The sequence below is a fragment of the Miniopterus natalensis genome, chromosome 14 (assembly GCF_054644295.1).
Source record: "Miniopterus natalensis isolate mMinNat1 chromosome 14, mMinNat1.hap1, whole genome shotgun sequence".
Taxonomy (NCBI): Eukaryota; Metazoa; Chordata; class Mammalia; order Chiroptera; family Miniopteridae; genus Miniopterus; species Miniopterus natalensis.
In genome coordinates, this window is record NC_142094.1 from 56,241,813 (window position 1) to 56,264,747 (window position 22,935).

At 56.8% G+C, this 22,935-nt stretch overlaps 1 protein-coding gene across 1 annotated transcript in view; it reads right to left on the reverse strand.

Moving 5' to 3' along the window:
- The window catches only part of PTPRE (protein tyrosine phosphatase receptor type E), a 30,864-nt gene extending 13,539 nt beyond the window's left edge, over positions 1 to 17,325 (reverse strand). The window contains exons 1-8 of the mRNA XM_087824090.1: positions 17,214 to 17,325; positions 15,645 to 15,738; positions 15,294 to 15,367; positions 13,129 to 13,265; positions 9,286 to 9,376; positions 5,453 to 5,529; positions 4,703 to 4,739; positions 4,048 to 4,145 (exon numbers count right to left, since the gene is read on the reverse strand). Coding sequence (XP_087680216.1) covers positions 4,048 to 4,145; positions 4,703 to 4,739; positions 5,453 to 5,529; positions 9,286 to 9,376; positions 13,129 to 13,265; positions 15,294 to 15,367; positions 15,645 to 15,738; positions 17,214 to 17,325 — 720 coding nt within the window. The remainder of the gene's footprint in view (positions 1 to 4,047; positions 4,146 to 4,702; positions 4,740 to 5,452; positions 5,530 to 9,285; positions 9,377 to 13,128; positions 13,266 to 15,293; positions 15,368 to 15,644; positions 15,739 to 17,213) is intronic.
- Between the last annotated feature and the right edge of the window lie 5,610 nt (positions 17,326 to 22,935).

The following is a 22,935-nucleotide window of genomic DNA, read 5'->3' on the forward strand; positions in this document are numbered from 1 at the left end:
ACTAAGCTCTGGGTTTTGGAACCGTCTTGCCGAGCCCGAGCCCTGCAGGGCCGGGAACATGACCAAAGCAGCCGCCATGCCCTGGCCGGCGTGCTCAGTGGTTAGAGCGTCGGCCTGAGCACCGAGGGTCCCAGGTGCGATTCCTGGTCCAGGGCATATACACGGGCTGGGGTTCAATCCCCGACCCCAGTCGGGTGTGGACTCCCTGTGTCTGTCACATCGATGTTTCTCTCTCCCTCTCTCTCTCCCCCGACCCTTCCACTCTCTCTGAAATCAATGGCAAAAAATATCCCCACTCAAGTGAGAATTAAAAATTAAAAAATAAATAAATAAAAAATATATTTTTAAAAAAGTGGCCCCCATCCACGGGGCTCGCCCCCAGCCCCGTGTGTCCCCCAAACAGTCCCCGCTGGGTGTGGCAGGTGGTCCTGTCAGGCTCAGCTCACTGAGGATGAATGTCACTTGCGCCACGCCAGCCGCCCGCCGCCAGCCCACCGCTGAGGGCGAGGAGCTGTGGCCGCCTCATGCTCGTTTCTCCAGCGAAGACGGGCTGGCACGGGCACGGGCAGGGGCAGGGCACGGGCACGGGCACACTGCTACAGAGAGGCCGTTTCTGCCCCTTCCCTCCCTCCCCACAGCAACGGGCCCAACACCAGCACCCAGAGGGCGCGGCCCGGGGCGCCCAGCACCCAGCCAGCCGCCAGCCCTCCTGAGCAGCAGGACCCGGGGGCGGCGGGCGGCCTGCTCGGCACCATCTCGGGAGGAGCAGCCACCTACACGCCAGACGGCTTGTCCAGGAAACGACCACGGGTGGTGCCGCTGGGAGGCCGTCACAAGAATTAACCACTGTCCAACTCAGAAGGCGTCCTGGTGTTTACACCCACGGGACAACTTCCGCTCCTCCGCCCAGCCCTGGGTGTCCCTGAAGCGGCCCCAGGAGGAGCAAAGCCCCAGAGGCCCTGGTTTGGGCCAGTCTCAGCCTCCTGGGCCCCGTGAGACCCTCCTGAACGTCTGGCCCTGAAAGGTGGCCCCTCGGGCCCAGGCTGTTTCTGTGGCCCTGCGGGCTCGGTGTGTGGGGTCTGCACGCCCTGGGCCTCTCTGTCCACAGGGACACTGTCCCGCCTCCACATCCGGGCCTGAGATGACAGAGCAGCTGCGTTTCACAACGCTCAGCAGGGGCGTTGAAGCCGGGCGACCACAGCAGAGTGTGAGCAACAGAGAAAAAGGGAACCGGATTGAGAAATGATTTCATGTGAAACAGTGACACGGAGACACAGCGGCAGGCCTGCTCGAGTGACAGAGATGGAAAATGCAGGAGGAGGCAGCAGAGTGACATCAGAGGGAAATGCCAAGTGACAGGCACAGGATGACTGCCGGGGTGGCGGGGGCATGTTCTGGGGCTCCCCTGCTTCTGCACTGGTCTCAGTGTGTTTCATGTTTGTAACAACCCCCCCCCCCCACCAGCAAGGCTGGTCCCAGTGTTGGCTGGTCCCAGGGACCCAGGGACTCCAGGCTCCTGGTCGTCTCCTTTTCTAGGGCAGGTCCTGCTACAGCATCTGCTCAGATGCTGAGCACGGGCCCCTCCAGTGAAGCGTCCCTGGGCATCCCCAGCCTCATCCTGTCACTCTCTCCAAGACAGAGGATGGCCTGGGCAGAACTCACACGGAGAAGAGAGGCCCTCCCCAGCCCTGTCACCACTTCTACAAAAACAAAACAAAACAAAACCCCCCAAACGACCATGACCAGAAACGGTGGCCGGAGGCTACTTCCTGTGGCCTTCAGCGACAGTGGACCTGGGGCGGCTTCAATGCCTCTTGGGCGGCCTTGCCTGTTGCCTGGCCTCCCACCCTGAGCTCCAGCTAAACTTCCATCTCAAAGGGCAGCCCTTCCTGGAGCCTTAGCCAAGCTGCCTGGGCTCGGCTGGGGACAGGACAGCTGGTCCCATGCCAGTGAGTGACAGAGGACAGGCAAAAGCAGAGGTCAGCACCTCTGGGCCCCGTGCCTGGACTCACGTGTCCCACCAGACGGGACCTTCCTTCAGCCTGCTCCCACCACCTTTCCTCCGGCCCTCAGGCTAGAACATGCTAGACCAGTCTCCCCGCCTCTAACAAGTCTCCCTCCAGCTCCCAGTTCTGCCTTCATTATGGTCAGTGAGCTCACTTCCTAAAAGACAACCCCCCTCCTCCAACCCCGAAGGCCCGCAGTGCTCCCCACTTCAGCCTGCCCTGGCGCCCAAGCCCAGCTCTTCCATTCGTGTCTCGACTTTACGTCCTGGCGCGGACAAGGGGGGTGGGGGGTGGAGCAGGAGGCTGCTCCTGGTTTCACAAACACATCGTCCTGCCCCTCGATGCTTCTCTCTGGCTGGATTTGGTAAAATCCCCTCCAGTCCTTGAGATCCGGCCCCAGCATCACCCCCCAGGTGAATTCTCCTGCTGGTGTCCTGGCAGAGAGCCCAGTGGGGCTGCTCCGCCTCCACCCTCCCCTCCTTCAGCCCCAGGAACGGAATCAGCTGGGTTCTGGTTTCCTCTCCAGGGTCTGGGACCCTCTGGCTAAAGGGAAGGCTCAGAGGCAGGAAAATGCCCCTGCATTTCTGCACCCAGGGCCGTGCCTGGGGCACAACCCAGGCCTCAGCCCGCCAGGCCCTCCACCCAGGTGGTGGCCTTTCCGGACACCACAATGTCCTTCATTCTCCACTATCTCTTATGCCACCTCTGGACAGCCTACATTTGTCTGCTTTCTGTTTGGTGCCGGCCCCTCCCAGTGGAATATAAAACGCAGGAGGCGGGTCTGCACACCCTACACAGGACGGTGCCTGCCCTGGGGGCACGTGCTGGCATTGGTCACTGTAGGAAACAAATCTGTTTAACTTTCTTCTTTAAAGAGGTTTCGAGTTCTTATAATGCACGTTACTTTATGAATTAGAGCTAATGAAATATATTAGAATGATAACTCAGGATGATAACTTATTAGTCTGGCTAATCAGCAGGAAGTCATTTTTATTTATAGTCTGAGGCCCACATGACATGCTCAACGTACTAAAAATCAAAAGCTAAAACCCGCTGTCCCCATCATGGGGTTAGAGCTGCCCAGCCGGCTGGGGGTGACCTGGGCTGAAAAGAGAAAACGCTTCCATCCTCGCCTCATAGTCTAGAACACAGTGCGTGGGTGAAAGAGGGACACATACTAACTCGCACGAGCTCGGGGAGGCCAGCAGAGTGGACCCATAGCCCAGAGATGAAAGTGACTGCATAAGACCAACAAATAAATTCCTAACTAAAAGCGGGTCATGGGGGGTGGTCACCCCGAAGGCTGCTGGCTTCCTTGACAAAGGCCGATCTTGACCCTAACTGAGCGAGTCTGTTGTCTTTTTGCATCTAAGGTAATAGACCTTTGGAAGGTCAGGGTGATACCCTTTTCCAGACCCCTCAGGGCACGACCTCCCACCAGAGCACGAGAGCAGGGACCCCTCATTGCTATCTTGTCCCCTGAACACCAACCACCTCTATGTGCTGTAGACATTAATTATTAACTACCCTGTACCCACCAATGTCAAGAAAGCACGTGTCTCTCCATTTTACTATTTAGTTAATCCCAGAGGTTCCCCCGCTTTGCTTTCTCCCGCCTTCCTAGCCTGTCACCAATGGATTTCTCGGAACCTCAAGTCTCCTCTTTTGGATCCTGATGTATAAAATAAGCTGTAAAACTGCCATTCTCAGGAGCATTTTCTCAATCCGTTGAGATTTTGCTTCCTGGCAATTGTTGTCAGTTTGGCTCAAATAAACTCATAAAACGTCTCTACGGATTTGGACGCGTCTTATGTCAACAGTTCCTTGGAACACAGGGAATTTATTTCAAAATAAAAATGCTGTGAGCCAGGGGCGGTTTGTATTTTCTTCTGCGGTGATAAGAAGGGAGGGAACTAGGAAAGAGGAAGTGGTAACCCGCTCCTGCCCCCTCCCCGCTCCTGCCCCCTCCCCGCCCAACCCCCCCCCCCCCCCCAGCATCAGCAGCAGAGGAAAGTTCTGAGTCAGGGACCCCGTTGCTCACCTCTTTCCTTTCCTTCAGGTTCGTCAACATGACAATGGTCGCTGACCTCTGTTCCCAGATCATCCTCCAGAAGTCGTTAACTGTTTCCTGTTTAGGGCCTACAGAGAGAATGCCCGTCAGGCTCACAAAGTCGCGGAGGAGCCCAGCCCTGGGCACCCTGGCCGCAGCCCTGCACCTCTTGCTCCCCGATTCTCTGAGGCACAAAAGGGCTGGTGGGTCCAGCTCATGCCCCCCCAGGATTCCAGCACCTGAGGAGCTGGGAGGGACCAGCAGGCCCCCAGCCTCCCCACCCCATCCGGCCTGGAGCTGGGAAATCCTCAGAGAGCTGGGTCCCTGGATGCGGTTTAGGTGACAGTCACAGGCAGTGATGTATAAAAGCGAGAGCTGGGTCTGCAGCTCCAGGTCCAAACGGTTTGTGGCCACTCAGTGCTCCACAGTCTCAGAATGTCACACCCGGATGTGGTGTGAGTGTGAGTGTGCAGGTGCGTGCGAGTTTGTGTGTGTGTGTGACTGTATGTGTGAATGTGTGTGTGTGAATGTGAGTTTGTGTGTGTGTGTATGGGTGGGTGAACGCGTGTGTGGGTGAACGTGTGTGTGAGTGCGTGTGCGGGTGTGTGTCTGAGTCTGTGATGAGAAGGAGCCATAACAAGCTTACCTTGAGCTGCTATGAATTTATTCTTCTCCTTGTAACCCTAGAAGAATACAATCAGATTTATAATTTTTCAAAATTATAAAGAATGTACAGAATAATTCAGAAAACTAGAAAGAATAAAATCAGATTTATAAGTTTTCAAAATTATCTCTGCTGAAAAAGACTCTTTTATTGTTGTTAGGAAAGCAATACCTATTCATCGGGAAACATTTGGAAAACACACACACAAAAGTGAGAAGAAAATTCACCAGTAACTCCAGGAACGACACAGGCTATTTTCACATGTCCCTCTCTGGCCTTTTTCTCCTGTGAATATCTTCTGAGACTCACCCATGGGCAGACACACAGACACTTACATATATTTAATTGGTTTACACATACAAATTCTCTTATATTTTTATGATAATTTTCTAATTTATATTAAATGACCTTTTAAGGCCCAATTAAAATGGATTTGTAATAATCCAGTGTGTATTGTTTTACTATTTATTTATTTAACTGGTCCCTCCTGTTCTATTTTGTCAGTAATACAAACAAAGCTGTAAAGAATATCCTTGGTGCTTATGTTTCTTGAAAATGCAACACAGACACTAATTCAAAAAAGTGGACGCTCCCTGTGCTGTGGCCAGACTGGCCGGAAGATGGTGACAATTTACATTCCCGGACCCAGAGAAGAAAGTGGCCACTCAGCCCCCAAATGGCCCAGGTGTGCACGTGGCACCGAGCCGGGCGACGGGAAAACAGAGCACTTACATCTATGTAGGAGGCATTGATGTAGTCCGAACAGGGGGTTCCGTCCACTTGGCTCAGAATCACTCTGGAATGATCATCTGTTTATAAAAAAAACTGGCATCAAGAGGAGGAACTCACCCCCGCCACACAGGTCTCCCATCGACAGTATTCAGCTCTGCGAAGCACGGAACCGGGCCTTCCACGGCGGCCGCGGGGGGCGAGCCCGGCGGGAAGAACCTCCGCGTGCAGAGTGGGCTGCCCCTGCCGCAGAGACAGGGCGGCGCACTGTGGGGGCCCTACTGTGCGCAGCCGTGCCCTCTGAGCCCCCGCGGCGCCCAGTACTGACACGTGTAGATGCACGTAGGAGAACTTTTGAGGTCCACTCTCCCAGGCTTCCCGGGGGGCCGACTGCTGTACCTCTGGACAGGCGGACATTTGGGTCTGGGGCTCCGGACTGCAGGCCCCAATTCTCATGCTTCGGGCCTGCCCCAGAAAGGAAGGTGCAGGACTCGCACAGACCTGGGCCTGATGGGCCACCTGCTGGAAGACTCCTCCTGGGGTGCAAGCAGTTTTCCAGAGGGAGGCTGGCCGGGAGTGCTCCGTGTGAGTGTGTGAGTGTGCGGGCTGTGTGTGAGTGGTGTGTGTGGTGTCTGTGAGTGTGCATGTAAATTGTGTGTGAGTGGGGGGAGGGTGGGTGTGCTTCTGGGGTTTGTGTGTATGTCGCACACTCCGGGGAGGCTTCAACCTGCCCCTCTATGACTTGTGCGGGTCTTTGTCACCCCCGCCCTCGGGGTTTCGCCTTCGCAAGGTTGTTAAGCACCTGGAGCTGGGTTAGCAGTCAGCAGGGACAGGAGTGTGAGCCGGGCAGGGTTCTCATCCTGTCCTTTCTCTGATCTCAGAGGAGAGGAGGCGACTCATGGCCCTGAGAGCGCCGTGGCCGCCCCGTCCGGTGGCTGGGCCAGCGCTGGCCTCCGGGAGGAGACACACCCAGCTGCCTGGCCCATCCCGGCTGCGCTGGCCCAGAACGCGGCATGCGGCGGCCACTTTGTCTGTATTTATGGCACTGATTATAGAATAATTCTGTGTCTTTGCCCCTGCTCTGTCCCCTCCTCGGGTCACAGGGCTGAAACTCACCGAGGGGCTGTGTCTGTGGTGGGCACCTGGGGCAGGCACCCGGGTGAGGGCTGCTGCCCCCCATCCACCTGGAAGGTGGCTGCTGGCCTCAGACACCCACTGTGTGGACCTCGTATCGCCGGGCCAGACAGTCACGGCCCACGCGGGGTGGCCAGGGTGTCTGACCCAAGACTCACAGCCTGCATGGACTTGGCCATGAGATCCTCGTGCCCAGGGGCTGACCACCCAGAGGCAGAGCATGGGCATGCAGCTGGTTAAAAATCACGAGAAGAATTTACACTGTGACAAACGCTATGGAGCGCAGAGGTTTTAAATAGACTTCTGGTGAGATTTAGATCTTCCCATTTCTAAGAGCTTCCTGTATTTTTATTCCAAAAAGTCACACTTCACTTTCAAAACACTATTTCCTAAATTTATCAGCTGGTAGGCGTCTTCCCAGAAAATAGGACATTCTGGTCACCAGCCAGGGAGCCTGGTGTGTCTCCCCTCCCCCGCCCTGCCCTTTACAGCCAATCTGGACTTGGGGGAAGGTGCCTGAGGCTGTGGGAGTTGGGACCCAGCCCCTCTTCCTGCCTGCTGATCCCACCATGTGTAAGAGTGGGGTCTCTCGGTCCCCTGCACAAAGTCCCCTGGTCCAGCCCACTCCTGTCCTAGCCCCCAGCAGGGCCCGGGGCAGCTTTGGCCAACATCAGATAAATCATATACCCCCTCATTCAGCCTGTGTTATGCTGATGGCAAAGGCCAGATGCCACCCAGCTGGCCATCTCCAGGGTACATCTTGAGTGTGCCCATGCCACCATCCCGTAACCCAACGTCCACCAATGTGAAATGCGTCACGTCCCGGCAGAGTCCCCTGGCCGTTGGTGACTGCCAGCACCCCGGATTTTCACTGGGGAGGTGCTCCTGGGCTGGGAGGGGCTGGGGTAGGGCCCTCACCTGGGTGGGGAGAGAGAACTTACGGAGATGTCAGAAAAGCCTGCTCTGTGCCTGTCACATTTCACACCTACAGCGAAGGCCAACCTCCTTCCGCAGTACACGCCGGAGAACACAGCTTCCCGACGACGGGCAGGAGGCAGGCCCTGCTTTGCCTGGTTGGTGACCCTCAGAGGAGGTGCGGCCTCCATCCTGGGCCCTCACATCGGAGAGGAGGAGGGGCTGCCTGGGGGTGCAGGTAATTCCCACACCTGGCCATGAGATCTGCTCTCATTAAAGTCCCACCGAAAATACTCTTAATTAGCAACGTAAATATTGCCTTTAAAGGACAGAGGGCTTAGCGATTAAGAAATGTAGGTCAGGAACCTAGGAAGGTGGCTGGCCCGGAGTAGGTCCCCAACACATACCTATATTCCATTGATCAATACATGAATTAAACTAATTAATTAAGCTAACTATACTAATCATAGTTACTAACTTCCAAATATCTCGGTTTTTATTTGACATGATTATTCCAAAGATCCCAACCTCCCACCAGGTTTTCCTCTTCTAGGCCGACCCAGCCCCACCACTTACCTCTCTGCTCTTCTCTTGCACCCACACCTAGTCTAGCAGCAAAGCCTCTCAACACCCCCTGTAAGGTGTGTCCAGAAGCAACCCTGGTCCCAGCCACCCTCCCGGCTCAGCCCCGGGGGGCACAGCAGCCACCTGACCCCACCCCCTGGGGCTCCCTGGCCTCCTCCACAAATACCCGTGGGATGAAAGACATTTGGTTAATTTCTCTAGTCTTAGTTGGATCATAGGGTCAGGGGGGCTCTGCAAAACCATAAATCAGATGCATGCGAAATGGGAAAGAACTATTTCTCCCAGGAGCTGAAAATCCAGAGATCACACAAGTCACCTGACCACAGCTTCTCTCACCTACAGAGGATGTACGTGGACTCACTTCTAACCTGAAAAATGCAACCCAGAGCCAACACGCTGAAGCCATGGCACAGGCTGGCTCCTCAATCCACTGAGGGGCTGCTGAGAAGGGAGGTTCCTGGACTGGGGAAGGCCTCAGGGTCAGGGTGCAAACCTGAACTCAGTGGAGTCCTCGAGACTGCCACACTGTCAGCCTGATGGGCACAGGTGATAAGAGGGCTCCAGGCTGAAGGAAGGACATGGCAACCCTCCCGGGCCAGCTTTCACCAAGGCCGCTGGAACTCTGGGGGTTTGTCTTGGCAGCGAGGCTGGCTGTGAAGGCCACCCCAGGAGCATGGCCTGGCCACTGACGCCCCTGGACAAATCTGTCAACTCCCCAGTTGGCCCTGCACCCTCTCGAGCTCACACTCTCCAGCCCTGGCAATCTTTAGCTGCTGGGGTAAAATCGGGTTTACTGGAAGGAAGCTTTCCCACAACGTTGCCAAAGCCCTACAGATTTCTCATTTGTCATTTCTGCTGGTGGCTGAGAGCTGAGTCCAAGAAGGGGAGATGCCCAGGGCCACCAGCTGCCCTGGCTGGGGCTCAGGAATGGATTCGGTAGGAGGGGCCCTGCCCCCCAGTGCAGGCCCCCTCTTGGCCCCTGGGCAGCCCAGGTCTCATTAAACACAGGCTCAGCAGCCAGACCCTCGCCATCGCAGGCTGCCAGTGTCCAGCAGCAGACAGGCACCTACAGGCCAGGCGCTGACAGGGGCTCCAAGCACCAACTGTCACTCCGCTCGGACAAGCACTGTCATGGGCAGCTGCAAGGGAATTCGCAGTTTAGTCAAAATGCCACCAACCATGCAAAAAAAATGAAATCTTACTGGGAAGGATGTTGGGATATCTGTTTTTTTCTCTGTTTTCTTCTTTATTGGCCTGTTCAAATGTTCCTTGTATGTGTCCAGATGGCAACGACTGGAAGAAAATGCAGAGTTAGCACTAAACGTGACAAATCCGAGCTCGGAGTTATCTCAGCTTTCCTGGGAAACAGGGCTCTGACCCAACCACCTGTCACCTCATCAATTGTAACAAGTCACTATCAGCTCATCAGCTGTAACAGATCACTATTGGCTCATCAACTGTAACAAATGTAGCACACCTGCGTGTCAGAACTTGATACCTCCTGGCCAATTTTTCTGTAACCTAAAACTACTCTAAAAATAGTCCATTAAAAAGTATAAATTAAGATGGAAAAAAAGCCAGGAGAAGCCTCCGCCTTCCTTGGAAGGTAAGGCGGTTACTGTACGGTGCGTGGGGATGGCAGGAGGGGCCTGAGTGGCCAGGATGGACGGGGCTCTGATGCCCCAGCGGTGTGGCCCGGCATCTGCCCCAGATGGAGACAGAGTGACAGCACAGCTCCGTGGGCAGCACAGAGCGCCACTCAGGGTGAGAGAAACAAAATGCTCAGGGCACCTAACACATACCTGGGTCCAAGCCAGGGGAACACCCACCCGCCCACACGGAGCAGCCGGCACTCTGCCCTGCCCTCGGCCTGCCGGGCCGCCCATCGCCTGCGGCTCCGAGGGCGCAGGGGAACCCGGAGAGCGCGGGAGGCTCTGCCCGGAGCCAGGTCACCCGCAGTGCCAAGCGTGAGCCATGCACGCAGCAACTGGTCAATAACACCTTGTGATTAACTGTCCGATCATGTAGTTGGGGGAGAGGGTTGGTTTGTTTTGTTTGAGGTGAGATTTCATTTCCATGAATGTGCACGTGAGCCAGTGTGTGTTCACTCACGGTGCTGGGCAGAACAGCAACAAATTGAGAAAAACAGACAAGGAGCCATATGTGGGCTGTTCCAGCGAGCCCAGGGGACAGTGCTGGCTCGTGTCCTGTGCTGGGGCCTCTCCTGGTGGCACCTCCCCTGTGCCTTCTACAACATGATGGCTGGGTCAGGCCCAGGCCCCTGCCGGGACAGAGGCTCTGGGCAGAACCTGTCTGGAAAGGGCGTTCTGGCCCGGAGGGCACTCACCTACAGGGATTTAATCTGGGCCTAAATAGCCTTTGCTTGGACAGCGACAGCATTTTGCCATTGGGGGGCAGAGACCGCAAGTCGGGAAGTTGTCATAAAAAGGATAGCAGCTCCAGGCACCTCTTGTGCACACTGGGCCGAGCTGGGCACGCCTCGTACCTCTTTTACAGGTTATGTACGAAAACCCTATGGGGCGGGGAGCACCCTCATTTCCCAGAGAGAAAACTGAGGCAGAGACTCAGTAAACTGCCCCAGCCCTCTAGGCTGGAAAGAGGCGGACCCGGCAGGTGCCCAGACAGCTGCGCCCCCCGCCCCCCGCCTCCGCCCGCCCACTGAACTGGGCCACGGCGCCCACCCTCACTGTCCTCACGCAGTTCAGCTCAGCTCCATCAGCGGCACACAAATGTCCAGACGCACCGGGATCCACTACTCTCAGGCTCAGCCGCCTCCCCTTCCCAGCTTTTGGGAGAGACGCTCAGGGCAGCGAGGGGTGAGAGCCCACCCCAAGCTTATCCATCAGCGGGCCAAGAGGGGGCTGGTGCTGGCGGCTCCGCTGCTCTTAGCAGAGGGATCAGGCACAGATGTGGCTTAGGACACGGCTGTCCCTCACTTGAGAGGAGAGCAAACTGGGGTCCACAGAGTAACAAACAGCCTGTTCAGGGTTCCCTGGAGCCAGGACCAGGTCCCACATCGGTGGACTCAAGTCCAGCACTCTCCCCCTCTGCCATATCTCTACCTGCCTGTCGCTAAGCAGAAGGGCTCCATTGGAAGCTACCCGGTGGCAGGGGCGGGGGCCAGGAGAGTGCAAAATTGAAAGGGGTACCCCCAAACCTAGGGATTCAAAATAAAATAATATGCAAATGCCACATTTTAAAAAATCGAAATAAATGCGAAAAATCCATAATAACCAAAATATTAAACTTGTAAGTAAGGACGTGGTCAGCGAGGTGCGGTGACAGGCCACACTGGAGCCTGGAGCCACAGGAAACATCCGTCAGAGCAATCCTGTCGTGACTTACAAGTGTGCTGTTTCGTTCTGCATGGACTGCTGGCATGCATTTTGATATTTGTAAATGTCTCATTAAAATGTTTCTTATCCTGACGACTGAGTGCTTTGGTGCCTCCCTGAATTCTGCGCCCGGGGCAAGGGGCTCATCTGCCTGACTCCATACCCAGCCCTGCTCCTCCAGAGCTGCACGTCCCGGGATGGGGCAGAGCCTGCGGCGGTGACTCAGCGCCCTCCTCCAGTCTTGACAGGGGGAAACACGGAGCCAGGGGAAATGCGACAAGGAGGGGAGGAGTCTTGTCACTAGGAACTTGGAGAGTTATTTTGAAAATGCAGAACTAACTTCTCTTATCAGTCTCCAGGATTGCAAAACAATAATGCTTAGGGCTGTCTTTCAATATGACCTAATTTCTCCAAAATGGGGACACATATGGAAACAATTAAAAGGAAGCAAGATAAATGCAGACGAGACTTGTGCTAAAAAATAAGCAAAGTGCATCGAAATGCGCCCTCGCCTTCCTTGCCCTCCTGTGGCTCCCGTGTGGAGAGTCACGCATCTGCAGTCGGGTGCACACTGGCTTTCGATGCAACAACTGCACAACCCTCCGTGACGGAGGCTGGCTTCCCGGACACTGACCCATGCGCCAGGGCCAGGGCCCAACAGGCAGAGCCTGGGTGAGTCAGTCCCCCTGCTGGGAACCCATCCAATCTCACTCTCAACACGCAGCCTGAGGCCATGTACAAAATGTGGAAGCCACAGAACACAAAACTCAAGGGATAGACACTGACGAGAAAAACCCAAGACAACACTTTCCAGCATCTGTCTGTCTCCCTGACCATCTCTACATCTATCCATCCATCCATCCATCCATCCATCCATCCATCCATCCATCTGCCTATCCATCTATCCATCTATCTATCTGGTTCACAATTCATAGAATATTACATAAAAAATTTAATGCAAGAAGAGGTGTCCTTAATGTATTTGTGTTTCTGGTGGAGAGAGTAGAATCAGTTTGCTACTGTGGGGCCCGCACCAGCTTACACCCATCTTAGCTGTTGTCATTGCTAAGCTCACGGAGGTAATTCATCCAAGAAGCAGTAGCAGGAGAAAACAAGCAGGGACTCAGGTCACACTGACTCAGACAGACACCCAAGAGCTACCGAGGGCAGAGCTGTCCCTCAAGGGGGTCCCCACAGAGTTTAATTGGCCCTGTGACGGGGGTCAAGAGAAGGCACAGTTCCCACCACAGTTAGATGCTTGAGTTCTTGGAAGCTCTGTGGCTTTTTTTTTTTTTTAATTACATCTGTTGGGGGGACATTGGTTAATATCCACGGCTGTCAATAAGAAAGACTCATACTGTGGTCTCTCCGGCCTGGTCTTCCACGTCACCGAGACAACGGTCTGTCTGCCACCCCTAGTTTCCCAGCATGGCCCTGAGAGCTAGAAGGAGACTCACGAGCATCTCACTCCATGTCACGTTGCATCCCATAAATGAGGACTGAGTGCAGTAAGGGGCAGGCACTGCAGTGGGAACCCGGCCTCCCACGAACGACCCCCATTTCTGGGGGACAGTGTCATAATGGACGCAGGAGTTTTGAGCCTTTGGGATGGATATTAACCTTAAATAGAACCCTGTGCTTCCCATTCCCGACCACATGACCAGGACACAGAGGGGCCGCCCCACTCACGTTGAACTCCTCGCGGAACCTCTTGCAGTCATCCGCTGACCGGACGCGGATCTCCTCCTCCAAGTGCCCCACGGGGATGGGAAAGTACTTCTTGGGCCCCGAGGGGGACCTGCTGAGAAGCATCACTCTTTGCTGCTCTGTGGGATCAAAAGAAACATGGGCCATTGCGTGATTCACTAACCAGACTGACCGACCGCATTCCAGGAATGACAGTTGGAGGGGGCACTGTTCCTCTCAGATCCCACGGCCCGGGCCCTATAGGTCTATAGGTCATGTCCTATAGTACATCTGCATCATCTGTAAGGGACGGGAGTCCCCATTACCCGCTCTCATCGACCACAACCGCCATATCAGCCCAGCTCACCCACCCGTCCACTCACCCGCCTCCCTTCCCTCCAGCCCCCGCTCCTTCCATGAAAGACTGAGGCAGCCCCCCTCCCTCTCCAGGTGTCCCCAGGTTTGGCAGGAGAAGGGTAGTCCTAGGTTTCTGGCTGTAAGCTCCGGACAGACTGGGAATCGGTAAGGCCATGAGTCTTCTCAGTGTTGTCTGTCAACACACAGTCCAGTTAGTCAAACCCCAAGAGCTCCAAGAGAAAACCATTCCTGTTTCTGTTTTTGGTTTTTTGAAGGGAAGTGGTGGGTGAGGCAGGAGGCATTAAAAAGGAGAGGAGTGATGGGTGGCAAGGGAGTCCCGGACAAAGGGCCCCATAATTCAGAGTGAAACAAGAGACCACTGGGGTGTCCTTTTTCTGGGGGCGTATTCTTGACAGGTGAGCCCGATAACTTCGCCCTCTCGCTTGCACAAGGGCCTGTCCATACCTGCAGCGGAACTGTGCTGAGGCCCAGCCGAGCTCTGCCCCCAGGGCTCCTACCTGCAGCAAACTCAGGAATCAGCAGGAGCCTGCTGCCCCACAAGCCGCACCCTCCCCTCCCATTTAGGCCCTGGGGCCCTGAAGGGGGGGTCAGGAAAGTGGCACCGGAGGCCACATTATATTCTACCAAGAGTCCCATGCTGGGCGCTGCAAAACTGCCTCCTGCAAGCAGGCCAGGCCTCTGCTGTGGGTTTTCCTGTCAGTATTGGGGGTCACGATGGGAGGGGTGGGGGTCGCTTTAGCAATTCCTTTTGAAGCCCCACAGACAGCACCTTTGTTGCCCAAAACACAGAACCTTCCACCACCAGTTGACGGAAGGAAGCTCTAGTCACTGATGGGAACCAAAAATTTTGAAAGTCTGCAGTGCGCGTCTAAGTAGCGTTTTCAATTAGGAACTGGACTGAGAAGGTCGCTGAGGTTGGAAATGCCCCCAGGACTCGGACCCTCCCTGTTAAACACCCGGGTGCTGGGTCCCAGAGCTGGTCGCCTCCCGCAGGAGCTCAGGACGTGCCCTCGGCCCGGATCAAGCCCCCGGTGGACCCTTCGGGTGCGGGGCCTGCGCTCTGACCCCCCAGGCGCACGGCCAGGGCTCCGGGAGGTTGCAGAGGACTCACTGACAACTGCACGTCAGGCCCCGGAGACAGGACGTGAACAGTCTCAAAAAAGCCACAAACCCACGCGTTTCAAAGGTGTCACACCGGAGAGAAAAGGAGATAAGTTTTGAAATGGCGAAGTTCTAAGGCTGTAAGTTTTAGCATTTCCGCAGGTAGCGTCGCGCTAGCGGAGGGGACTCAACGTCGGGGAGAGCGCGCGCTCTGCACGGGGAGGGGGTGCGTTCGGTGCGGGGAGGGGGCGCGCTCTGGGCGGGGGAGGGGCACGCTCCGTGCCGGGAGCGGGCGCGCTCTGTGCTGGGAGGGGCGCGCTCTGGGTGGGGAGGGGGCGCGCTCCCTGCGGGGAGGGGAGCGCTCCGTGCGGGGAGCGGGGAGCGGGCGCGCTCCGGGGCGGGGAGGGGAGCGCTCCGGGCGGAGAGCGGGCGCGCTCTGTGCCGGGAGGGGCGCGCTCTGGGTGGGGAGTGGGAGCGCTCCGTGCCGGGAAGGGGGAGCGCTCTGGGTGGGGAGTGGGAGCGCTCCGTGCCGGGAAGGGGGAGCGCTCTGGGTGGGGAGTGGGAGCGCTCCGTGCCGGGAAGGGGGAGCGCTCCGTGCCGGGAAGGGGGAGCGCTCTGGGCGGGGAAGGGGCGCGCTCCGCGCGGGGAGGGAGGCCGGCCGCGGCCTGAGCCCCGGCGCTCGCTCGTACCTTGCTCCTCGAGGATCCCGTTGGGTATCTTCTTGTCGCTGGCGCTGACCGTGGCCTTCCTCTGCTTCCTGAACCTGGGGGACAGAGCGTTAGGTTCCAGCGCAGGGCGGTGGCCCAGCCCCGAGCCCCGAGCCCCGAGCCCCGGAAGGACTCGGCCCCCAGCACCCACCAGGTGAGCCGCGAGAAGCTGTTCCTGCTGCTCATGGTCCCGCCGCGGCCGCCGCCCGCGTCCCTCTGCCCGCCGCCCGCCGCCCGCCGCAGCCCGCCCCGCGCGTCGTCGCCGCGCCTCGTGGGCGCTCATTTCCTCATCCGACCGGGCCGGGCCAGTCCCCGCGGGAGGGACACTCCTACCTGAAGAAGCAGGCAGCCAGCGGCAGGAAGAGGAGGAGCAGCGCGGGCAGCAGCAGCCAGGCCAGCAGGGGCTGCGCGCCGGGCGCGGGGGGGCCTGCGGGTGGAAGCGGGGCCGTCGGGACCTGAGCGTGGGCAAGGCCTGGCATGGCGGGGAAGGGGGTCCGGGCAGGGACGGTTCCCAGCACCAGGCTGCACCGCACAGCTTGCCCCCACCAGCCCTTCTGGGACAATACAGCCCAGTCGGCACCTGCATCTCACCCCCTGGGTGTAAGCTCCTGGGAGCAGGTGATGATCCAACCCTCTAGCACCCTGGCACCCTGCAGGTGGCCGGTGCATCTGTTTCTAGCGAATGACAAACTTGTACCGACTTGAGTGAGTGTTAGATGTAGCAGTACACCGAGGACACTTGGTCGGTGATGAGGGGGTGGCCCCAGCCACCAAAAACCTGGCCAGCCTCGGAAACAGCCTCTTTCCAGGATGTGCCAATGCCTCCCCCTTCTGGCTAGTGGCTCTCACAGGCCACGTTGCAGCTAAAGGCCAGTGTGACGCCAGGCCAGCGCCCGAGAGCATCTACCCAGCCCCTAGCCGGGCACCACCTGCTGCAGAGCTTCCCTGGGGAGCCCCTCTGGCCTGAGGCTTCTGCTGCCCCGGACGTGCCCGTTTCTGCACTGCACAGGGGTCAGGCTGCCGGGCTCAGCTTCTTCCTTGACAGTGACCGACCGGCCAGTTCTCAACTCCAAGGGCAGGTGGCCCTGGCTGGGGATGCAGGTCTGCCTGGGAGCTTCAGAGGGACACCTGGGCCACAGACAGCCCACCCCTGGGGGCCTTTGTCAGGGGGCTCACCTCCAGCCCCCACTTACTTTTTCAAGTCACTCCTAGACATCGTATCATTTGTAAATAACAAGTGTCTCTAAAAAGTAAGGACTCTTATTTTTAAAAACCTAACCCCTATACCAATATCTTGTCTAAAATATTGACAATACTTTCTTTTTTAAAAAAAATATATATTGATTTCAGAGAGAGGAAGGGAGAAGGAGAGAGAGAAACATCAATGATGAGAGTCATGGATCGGCTGCCTCCTGCACGCCCCCTGCTGGGGATCGAGCCCGAAACCTGGGCATGTGCCCTGACGGGGAATTGAATCTTGATCTCCTAGATCCTAGGTCGATGCTCAACCGCTGAGCCACAACCCAGCTGGGCGACACCACTTTCTTAATTAACCTCAACTGTTTTGTGGGTATTTAAATATCCCAGATTGGCTGTCAGTGTTTGCTCATGGTTGGGGGTGGTTTGAATGGGCTCCCACAGTGGGGTCTCTTGCCTCCCACTGCGCCTGTCGCCCGCTCTCAGCACAGGTTACATTCACTGCCTCCTGAACACTGAGCTTGGCTTTCCCGGCCAGCTGGGCTTCATAGGCGCCCAGCGCTCAAAGCACACGCCACCGAGACCAGCCACCCTCCCTCTCCCTCCTCCCTCCTCCCTCCTCCCTCCTCCCTCCTGCCATCTCTCTGGAAGCCCTGTGAGCTTGCGGGCTGTGAGGGCAGCTGGGAGGAGGCAGCCGGTCCTTACCTGAGGTCGTGGAGGTCCAGTTGCTGTCTGCTGGGGTGGTCTCGTTGACCGTGAAAGCCTCGGCAAGCGGCCAGCTAAAACCCACTAGCAGGAGCGGGTGGAAGGGCTCCATGGTGAACCTGGAAGAGGCAGGGACAAGCTCAGGGGACGCCCCCTCCCCCGAGGTGGACACGCAGGGAAGACATGGGGTGGGCTGGGCTGGGGAGACAGTGGGGCGCACCAGGAGCACTGGTTTGTCAGTCTGAGTTGGGGAGAGGGTGGCACAGTCTATACCAGTATGTGGGAAGGAACTGCACCTTAGGACAAGCCAGGTTAATAGCTCCAGGACCTATCCCCAGGCTCTAAGAGCTCCCACTGTTCGGATTAATTTCTTTTGTGTCTGGGTGTCAGTTTAAGGGGAGAGGGGAGTCAAACAAGGACTTGGAGGGGCTGAGGAAGGAGAAGCTCCGAAAACATCAGAGATCCAGGGTTCTGAGAGGCAGCTTCCCAGACCCAACAGAGGCCTGTCCCAAGTACTTCTCGGTCTAGTGTTTCTAGTTTGCATCACGACAGCCCAGAGAAGATTAGGCCCCTTGGGAAGAATCCCAGCTCAGGAAGGAGCTGCTTAGTTAGCCTGGGTCACAGGGCTGGGGGCCGGCCATCTGCGCAGGGTCCTCTCTGCTGTCCTCCTGCCACACCACCGCCCGAACCCCAGCCCTTACTCCCAGAGCAGGCCTTCGCTGCGTCCCTCCTGAGTTGTGCAAACAAGTCCCGGGCCCCGATCGTCCCAGCCCCAGGCCCTCTGCTCTCCCCACACTCCGGAGCCCGATTAATCATTTGAAAGCCCAGCCCAGTCCTCTTGCTGCATTAAAAAGCATCTGCTATTGAACATGGCTACAGTACTTTCAATATGTCTGAGTAAATGACAGAGGAATTGATCAGGTAGGAAGTATTCACTGGCTTACGACAACTCAGAGATGCAGAATTCCTCCTTCAAACATTTCTTTCGATCACATGCACTAATTTGAAAACGCCCCTCTCCAAACGTCGGCCACTCTAAAGGAGGCCCACACCCTTGAGCCAAAGGTTAACTCAACCTGCAGGGAGCACGGAGTGATTTGTTTGCGACGACCAGCAGAGGGCACTAAACCTTGCAGAATTCAAACCAGTCCCCCCATCTAAGTCCCTTTCCTGGAGCAATTATGTCAGGCCAGTGACAACTTTCCAGCCCCGCCCTCCCCTGACATTTGCCCTCAAAGGGTTCACACCAGCTACCTGATAAGCACAGATACGAATCAGTACAAAAATAATGCATGGAACAGTAATGAACTCCATGCTGAATTTTAAACATTTTATTTAATCAGTCTGTTCTACCCTTACAAACCCTAAGTACCGTTGGGGCATAAAAGATGCCGATCTCCAGAACTGAGATGATCAAAATAGTTTCCTTCCAACAAAGTGGACTTTCCTTTTACTCCCAGCAAAGCGAGCCGGCTGCCGTTCTGATTAGAATCGCCTTTTCATTCCACTCGACACCGTTTTGATGCCCTTTGTTGGGCAGCTACTCTGGGGTCAGCTGCGTGGCCTGTTTCCACATGTCCCGTGGGCCTAGCAACTCTTGTCATCTGTGGTGTGGACACTCACGCTGGGCTGGCTCTCGTCAGTGTCGGTGGACAGGGACGGTCCGCAAGTACCGCAGAGAAAGCCCACAGCCTGGACAGATGCACGACCCTCCCACTAAGTCCCCAAGAGCAGGCAGCTGAGGTCGGTCCCGAGGAGTCCTCAGGATGTGGCATCGAAGCCGCTTTTTCTCCAGCTCAGACCCCAGGTCATCAGGTGGCTTTGAGACAATTCAAACTGAGCATCACACAGCCACCCGGCTGGGCTCAGTGAGGTGCCCAAGGGGCAAGGATGGAAGTGACCGGGTCTTATTTCTACTTCCACGGGATTTGCCATCAAGAGGTGGACAGCCCTGCAGGTCAATAACCACAGGACAGGTCAGGGGGAAGCACACCCCAGGGGGTCACTGTGACTGAGGCAGGAGGAAGCCCCTCCTCAGGGGCAGTTGCTTGATCAGGAAGGGCATCTCGGGAGAGGCCGCAGAGGAAGAAGAGAAAAGCCCAGGTGTGGCAGCCAGGGCCTGGGTGTGGCAGGAAGGGCACGAGTGGTGGCAGGGGCACCAGGTCAGGGCACAGAGGGTCTCCCGGGGTGGGGGTGGGGCTTCTTCCCTGAGCAGACCCTCCCCTCCTGGCCTGGGGCTCCTGTTTGTGAATGAAGGGACCAGAAGCTGATGGCAGGCACCCCACCTTCCTGGCCCCTGAGCTCCAGGGAGGGGGCCACTCAGCCGTGCTGGGAGCCAGGGCCCAGGAGCAGAGCACGCCGCCCATTCTGTTGAAACCGCCCACGTGTGGGGGCAGAGGCAGGGCAACCACAGTGTACCCTGTTCCCACAATCACTCCTGGGAAATGCCGGTCACTGTGACCTTCAGAGGCGGCTGGAGAAAAAAGGGACACTATAGCCTGGGGAGGTGGGGGTCAAATTCCTGTGCGGCTACATGTGTGTCCAGAAGAGAGGCCACCTGCTGTCACAGAAACATGCACATTCCTTACTTTCTTGCAGGTGAGGACTGCTCCTTACTTCCCCTCGAATCCAATGTCCTCTGGTCTCCAGGGTGGAGGGGAACTCCCAGGCCCTAGCTGCAGTCAGAGCCACCCAAGGCCGGGGCAGGGACTGCCCGGACTCTGTGAGGGTGGGGAGGCACTGGGTGGACACACATCCTCTTGGCCTCTCTGTTTCTGCCGGAAGTACACTCCCCTGGGCAGCTCCCACACCTGTCCCCTGCTGTCCTCTCGGCTAGATGCCTAACTGGGCAGGGGCAGGGGTGGGGGTGGAATCTCTGGTCCAGGCTGTCTCTCTTACCCAGGCCTTTCCAGTGGCCGGCAGGCAAGAGGAGAAAGACCAGCCACCCCACCTTGCAGGGGACCTCAAGCTGCTTCACAGGACCCTTCGAGGCCCATCTCCGCTCCCCGAAATAACATGAGTGGGAATATGGGAAGACTGCCACCATGCCTCCAACAAGGCCCAGCCACCAATTTCTAGGCCACAGTCACCCAGAGACAGTGCCCCCGAGTTTCTGAGGGAGGGGGGCAGAGTGCAGGCTGAAGGCAAAGCCAAACCCTGTTGTCTACTGACATGTCCCCCAGCTCAGGGATCCCCGTGGGGTATGGGTCTGTGAGGGGTGAATTCTGGGGCACTGGGTGTCCCTCCACCCTGCAGGCCGCCAAGAACGGACAGTGCCCGGGAGACAGTCATCGTGGGCATAGACACTGGCCCTGAAAAAGGCTGGGAAGGTCGGGGCCAATCTCTGAAATCATCCCTGCAAATACAAGTCCAGCCCCTTCTGCCACCAGGCTCCCGGTGCGCCGCTCCCAGCCTCTGTCCCATCACCTCTCGCTAAGCCCTCGAGGAAGCGGGGGTATCGGGCCTCCACTATCCAGGTGGCTGGCACCTAATACCACTGTGCTGTTTTCCATAGAACCAGCACATTACCCGGAGGGAAAGTTCCTATTTCCCTTAGCCTCGTGGATGAACAAGCATTCAAAGAACAAAGGTGTGTTTTCCTGGCCAGGGAGAAACAAACCCAGGCCTTTGGAACTTCAGGTGTGAATACACTCGGAGGGTGAGAGATTTAAATAACAACAATGCAAAGCCCCAGCGGTCAAACGGTCAAACGGTCAAATGTGCGGAGCCAGTGGGCCAGCCGCCTCTGCAGCGGTCCTGCCGTCTAGGAGAGGCTCTGGCCCCTGGACCTGCCTCCATAGCCCGCCCTCCCTGCGCAAAAGAGCCTGTGTTTGATCTGAGTTGGTGCAGGTGGAACTTAATTGTTTTTGAACAAAGGTACTGCACAGTCTGATGTAAAGCCAGGGAAACATCATTAAAGGGAGGCCGGCAAAGACGTCCCTCTGGTTAAACAGAAGGGAAAACACCGGGTGGAGAGAAATGACAGCACCCTCGGCCTGGCTGGCTGTCACTGGGCAGGGGTCTGCATGCCCATGATGTCCTCCAGGGTCCCCACATGTGCCCCTCCTCTGACAGCCACCCTGAGAGGCAGGGAGGCCAGAGGCGGTGAGGCGCCCGCCCCCCACCCCAGCTCTCAGGGCAGACGGTCTTGGGGGTGAATGAGGGACACTCCTGCGGCCCGCGGCGCCTCCGGGCCCTGGATTAGGCTTTTCCCGGGCGTGACTAGGATGAACAGGTAGTTCTGGATGGGAAACTCTTGGGCTGTCCTCACCGAGTTCATGGAGGACCCGCGGGCCCCTCCTGCATCTCCGAGCACCCCCAGGACCAGCCCTCTGAGAGGCCGCCTTTCAGGGAGGCGGGCCCCAAGGGAGATGGCCACGGAGTGAGAGGTGGGACAGCATTTAAAAAACTCAAGGCCATTAGTTCTCCACTCATTAGGGAAAACAGCTCTTCAGCAAAGCTCATTACTCTTCCTTTTAATTGGGGGAAAGAAACAAAATAAAATCAGCTCCTGCAATAACACTGAAAATGTATTTTACCAGTTAAAATGACAGGGCGATATTTTTAGAAGACAGAATGCCGCCTGCATTTAGGTGCAGGAAGGCTTGTCTGAGCGGCACCGGTTAGCAAGGTCCCCGGGCGTCACTGGGAGAGGCGGCTCCGGGAGTCGGGCCTGTTCCCCAGGCGCAGGCCCGGAGCGCGGGGCGCCCGGAGCGACGTCTCCGCGAGGAGCCCTCTCTGCTTCGAAAGGTCGGGAGAGCTCGGCACTGGGACCGGATACCTTTACCCACTCAGCTTCCCCCAACAAGCAGGCAAGCTGTCTCCCGAGATGCGGCAGTGACTACGTGACATTTAATTTCATGTTCCCTCTTGTCTGTGTGTCATGAGATTTTCCTCTTTTGCTTGAGAGGTTTTGGGGGATCAGAGGGGACCAGGTGTAGGCAGGGGTATGCTTATGATTTTAAAAGGTTTTAAGTTAGTTTGAAATATTTAAAAAGGGAGAGAGGCCACATACAGCCTGGAGATGGGGCTTGTCTTGGGACGAGGTGCGGCCAGCGTTCCTGCATGGCCCTGGGTTGGCCCCTCAACTGGAACCTGGGCTCGCCGAGTGCCAGGTGGCCCCACGCTGCCCATTGCTGGCCGGGTCATCCCCTCCTGCCTCCTTTCTCACACGGCCCGTGGCTGCCCCTCCACAGGTGGAGACACCGAGCCCAGTGGCTGGATTAGAGCTGCCGTCCAGCACCAGCACCCCCACTCACAACTCGAACAAACGGATCTGAAATTGGGGTGGGGCTGATTCTGTTCCAGACTCAAAGCAAGGAGTTTTAGTAATTCCAAGCGAAACACTTCATCAGCCCACCGCTACCCATCGGGTGGGAGGGCTTTAATTTGGCTCCGTCTCCCTGAATATGCTGCGGATACACAGGTTTTAATCTCCTTTTATTAAAAAGAAATCCACCCTTCTTGCTTGGGTCTCTTGGGTAAATATCTAATTAGGGCAGAAGCTCGGCCCGGCCCAGCAGGGGTGTGTCACTGTCCCTCCAGAAGGAAAGATCTGCCCCCGTCTCTGGAAAATGTCATGAATTATTTATAACCAAACCTCTGCTTATTTGGAAGAAAAACTGCCTCTGAACTGCAACTAAGAGAAGAACCCTCCATATTTCATTACTCAAAGAGCCGCTGCAGAACCTCCCCGACACCCCAACCATGGACACACAGCCCT